The sequence below is a fragment of the Tupaia chinensis genome, unplaced genomic scaffold (genome assembly GCF_000334495.1).
Source record: "Tupaia chinensis unplaced genomic scaffold, TupChi_1.0 Scaffold148210_1, whole genome shotgun sequence".
Taxonomy (NCBI): domain Eukaryota; kingdom Metazoa; phylum Chordata; class Mammalia; order Scandentia; family Tupaiidae; genus Tupaia; species Tupaia belangeri.
This window is the reverse complement of record NW_006208060.1, coordinates 1,464,676-1,469,254: the sequence shown is the minus strand read 5'-3', so window position 1 is coordinate 1,469,254 and position 4,579 is coordinate 1,464,676. Positions and strand designations below refer to the sequence as shown.

Genomic DNA, 4,579 nt, shown 5'->3' with positions numbered 1-4,579 from the left:
CCAGCCCCCTTACCCGCCACGCCACCTGCCGCCTCCCCATATGTCTTCTGTAACTGAACATAAGCCCCCCCAGTTTTTTTCCTTAGCAGAGGGAGTGATCTACGTGCGAAGGCACCCTGCCGACAGGTCACACAGAGGGAGGCCTCCATGCCGTCACGGGAACATACACCCTCGGGGCCAGTGGGTGCTGTGCAGGCTGGGGTGCAGGTCTCCCACGTGGCCGACCGCAGCCCGAGTCCTGGACATGGCGGCTTGCTTTCTTACTTTCCCCCTCTCTCTGGTGAAATTTAAAAATCATAATAACAAATAAAATCCAGTAATTATTTAGCAACCAAACAAGGAACCCGTCCTTCACTTTAAGACGAGGTCGTGTACCAGTGAGACGAAACCTCCTGTCCAAACTGCATCCCGCGGGCCGGGCGCCAGGCCTCTCCCTGCGTCTTCCACTGCCCTGAGACCAGGCAAGACCAGAAGGCCTGTCTTTGGCCAGGCAAACTGAGGCCCGGTGACATCGCCTGGCCACGGCTGGGACCTGAAGCCTGGCACCTCCAGGTTGAGCTCCTGGCTGCCTCCCCCGGCCGGCCTCAGGCACCCCCAACAGTGCTCACGGCTGCATGGGCGACCTAATGCCTCGCCTAGTTCCGAGCATTAGGGTTAGCAAGCCACTCGCCCAGACCCCGCTTCACACAGCGTTCCAAGCTGTATGAGATGCTTCTCAACAAACTGACTCCCGCGTTCCCACGACCTGGCCCATCTCTACTAGGCTTCTGAGGCAGGGGGCCATGTTTAGCCAGCATTTGCCGGGTACAGTATGTGAGATAACCCCGTCCCCGCCGCCTGGATTTGCAGGGAACGGTACGTGAAATAACCCCATCCCCGCCGCCTGGATTTGCAGGGTACGGTACGTGAAATAACCCCATCCCCGCCGCCTGGATTTGCCGGGTACGGCACGTGAAATAACCCCGTCCCCACCACCTGGATGTCAGGAAGACCCAGGCTGGTCAATGACCATCGTGTCATTCCAGCCATGCTTCCTCTCAGGCATTTGGGAGCACCCTCGTGGTGTGGTCAGGACTGCACCCCTAAACCCTCCCGCACTGGGCCGCAGCTCTGGAGTGCTCTCAGGGCAGGACCTCCGAAGCTGCCTTTGGTGGTGGGGGGGGAGACACCACTGCAGTTCTCAGAACAGGGGCACCAGGGAACTCTGGCCCCAGCTCAAAGGACTCCACAGGAATTGTTCAAACACCTGAGAACCTGACCTTGTCTTCGAAACAGAAAAACCGGCCATCCTTTAAAAAGACTCAGATAAAACACAGGCAGAGAGGTTAAAAACCCGCTGCACCTACAATGGGAGAATTTTACTGGGTGTAACTACTGACAGGTCTCAGTGAGCCAGGCGGCAGGCCAGCGGGGACATGGAGGTTAAGGAGATTGGATCCCGCATGACCAACTACATGGTTCAAGTCCCAGACCCAGGGGTTTGAAAAACATGTCAGGCATTGGGGCCAGCAGAGGGCGTAATGGTTACACTGCTGGACTCCCGCGTGGTTGACCGCAGTTCAAGTCCCAGACCCAGCAGCTTAACACGCACTCCAGGAGCGTGTGGACGCGTGCCCAAGATCCTGGGAGGAGCACGGGGAAGGGACTGTGGTGTGGTCATCCCCCTCCCCCAGGATGATTTCTCGCTTTCTTTCTCTCTGTCTCTCTGGCGAGTGCACAGACCCTATAGCAAAAATCTCTCTTAAAAAGAAAAACATTCCAGGCGCGTGTGCGTACATGGCCAAAGTCCCCAGAGGAGAATAGAGGAGAAAGGGCTGCGGCATGGCCGTCCCCGACGAGTGATTTGTCTCTCTCTCTCTCTCTCTCTCCCCCCAGGCAAACGCACATACCCTATGGGGAAAGAAAAACCCACAAACACAAAAACGAAATAAAGCAGACAGGAAGAGAACGCCCTAAGGCCTGGCATTGCCAAGGGTTCTTCGGGGAGTGTGTGTGGTGAGCAGCAGGTGGGAGGTGCTCCCCACAGGGCCTGGGAGACCTGACAGTGCCAACGAGGCACCAGACACACCGGAGAAGCACAGGGGTCCCGGCTGCCAGTACAAGCACACACCTGCACGCCCCACGGGAAGCCCCCAGGAGAAGCACAGGTGTCCAGGCTGCCAGTGCAAGCCCACGCCTGCACGCCCCACGGGAAGCCCCCAGGAATGACGGAGCAGGCCACGGTGAAGGGGCCTCTACCTTGGTGAAGCCCCACACAGGGGAGGCTGACCCCAGCAGGGACAGACCTGGGGCCAAGGGCTCCCTCTTCCTAGCAGGGGCAGGATTTCAGGATATGGCAGGAGGGGTGTGCCCACTTGGCCAGGGACCCCCTGTGCCAGCGTCCTGACAAGCTGGACCGCAGGGACGTCTGTTTCCAGAGAGGCACTGTCCCCACGCCGTAACCACCAAACGCTTCTCGCTGTTCTGGGGGAACTTTTCCACGCCGGGGCTCTCAGCTCAGCCGTGTGCTGGTGTGTGTGGGCAGAATGTGCCCCTCTCCCCGCCCCCCGAACCCTGAATCCTGGCTCCTGTGCCCTGCGGGAAGTGTAGATGCCACCCGGCAAGGGCCCTGGGTGAGTTCTTACTGGGTGCAGGGACTCAGCACCAGCACCCTCCGCCCACACTGTGGGGGCTGCTGGTGGTTTCTGCAGATGGAGCCTCCTCGGCCACCCCAAGGGGGCGCTGTGACCCTCCAACCCCTTCACACCTTCAAAGGGAGCGTGGACAGGCTGGACGCACACCCCCAGGGGGTGCTTCTCCCCAGGCGGCCAGACACCAGAAGCTGTGGGATGTCCCAGGTTTCTGTGAGATGGACCCGAGAGGCCTGACAGCTGCCGAGTGCCACTCAGCTCCTGGAGGCTCGGCACACCTGAGTGGGGGTCCCAGCGGCCCTACGGGGGGGGGGAGGGGGTGCTCAGAGCAGCATGATTCCTGCCACGTAGCTCTGGGGTGCAAACAAGGGGCTCATTAAGCTACGACCACCTTGCTCGTAAGAGCAGCACCCATGCCACTCGACTGCACTGGTGCGAGAGCGGCCGTGGGCCCAGCCAGCCCTGAGCCAGCCAGTGCCCCTTCTGGCCGCTGGGTGGCGCCCAGGAGGCGAGGCGGCTCTCTTACCGGGCAAAGAAAACAAAGTTTAGAAGCTAAAGGAGTAGCCAGCACCGTAGTGGTTAGGTGGCTGCATTCTACGTGGCCAATGGTACGGGTCAAGTCCCAGACCTGGCAGCTTGAAAAACACACTGAGCGCACGCACATGCATATCCAAAATCCTGAAAGGCGAACGGAGAAAAAGGGACTGTGGCTTGACCACCCTGCATGGGGAGGGGATGCTTTCTCACTTTCTCTCTGGTGAGGACACACACCCTCTAAGAAATGTTTTTAAAAAGGAAGAAACAGGGGCCAGTAGGTGGCGAGGTGGTTAAGGGTGCTGGACTCATAAGGCTGACCACGGTTTGGGTCCCAGACCCGGTGGCTAGATTTCTCACTTTCTGTCTCTCACTCTGTCCCTCTCTGGTCAAAAAACAAAAACAAAAACAACCAAAAAATAGGGACCAGCAGTTGGCATAACGGCTACGTCGCTGGACTCCCATGTAGTTGACCACGGTTCGAGTGCTGGACCCGGTGGTTTAAACTCACGCTGGGTGCGTGTGCGTGTGTGCCCAAGATGCCGAGAGGAGAACGGAGGAGAAGGGATTGCGGCGTGGCCATCCCCACTGGGGAGTGATGTCTCACTTTCTGGTGAGCACACACACCCTATAGCAAAAACCTCTCCAAAAAAAAAAAAAGTCTTCCCCACAAGACACCACAGATCCCCTGACGGGAGAGGCATACTGGTTAAGGCGCTGGACTCCCACATGGCTGACCGCGGTTCAAGTTCCAGACCTGGTGGCTTCCTTTCTCACTTTCTCTTTCTCTCTCTAGTTAGATAAAATACTAATAATTCATAAAAATTATTTCTGTCTCTAATCAAATGAAATACTAATAATTCATAAAATTAAATAAGTCATTCTTTAAGAATAAAAGATTCACCGTCGCTTTCACATGGCTGGCGCCGGACAGCCAGGAATTTCTCACATCCATCGCTCCTCCGGCCAGCGACTAACCCCAGGACTGTCCTCAGAACCTGCCCCATGTGGCACATGGCAGGGGGGCCGAATGGGGCGTGGCCTGCTGCACCATGGGCAACGCACCCCTGCGCGCATGGCTGCCTGCTGTCACCAGCCTGCAGTTCTCCGGCCCTGCCTTCCGTAGGAACCGAGACGGGTCCGTCTATACCGATGGCCAGGGCCTCGCGGGCCTGAGACGCCGTGGTGTCCCCTGTGAGCTGCCTGGGAGGGACATCCTTGCCGCGGGGTGTCCCCGGGATCCTACCTTGTTTTTGAAGTGCACCTCGATGGGCATGATGAAGCCGGCGTACCCCGACTCCTCCACTTTGTAAGGGGGCTCCTTGCACACTAGGAAGAGAGGAGAAAGGGCATCCGTCAGCCCCCCGCCTGCCCACAGCCCCCTGTGCTCCCACCACCTCCGCCCGGCCTGCCCG

The 4,579-nt window shown here is 58.4% G+C and overlaps 1 protein-coding gene across 1 annotated transcript in view; it reads right to left on the bottom strand.

The window, feature by feature from the left end:
* MLLT1 (MLLT1 super elongation complex subunit) overlaps window positions 1-4,579 on the bottom strand; it is a gene marked incomplete in the record, with an annotated part of 60,313 nt that overhangs the window by 31,784 nt on the left and 23,950 nt on the right. The window contains 1 exon segment of the mRNA XM_014584916.1: window positions 4,411-4,493. Coding sequence (XP_014440402.1) covers window positions 4,411-4,493 — 83 coding nt within the window.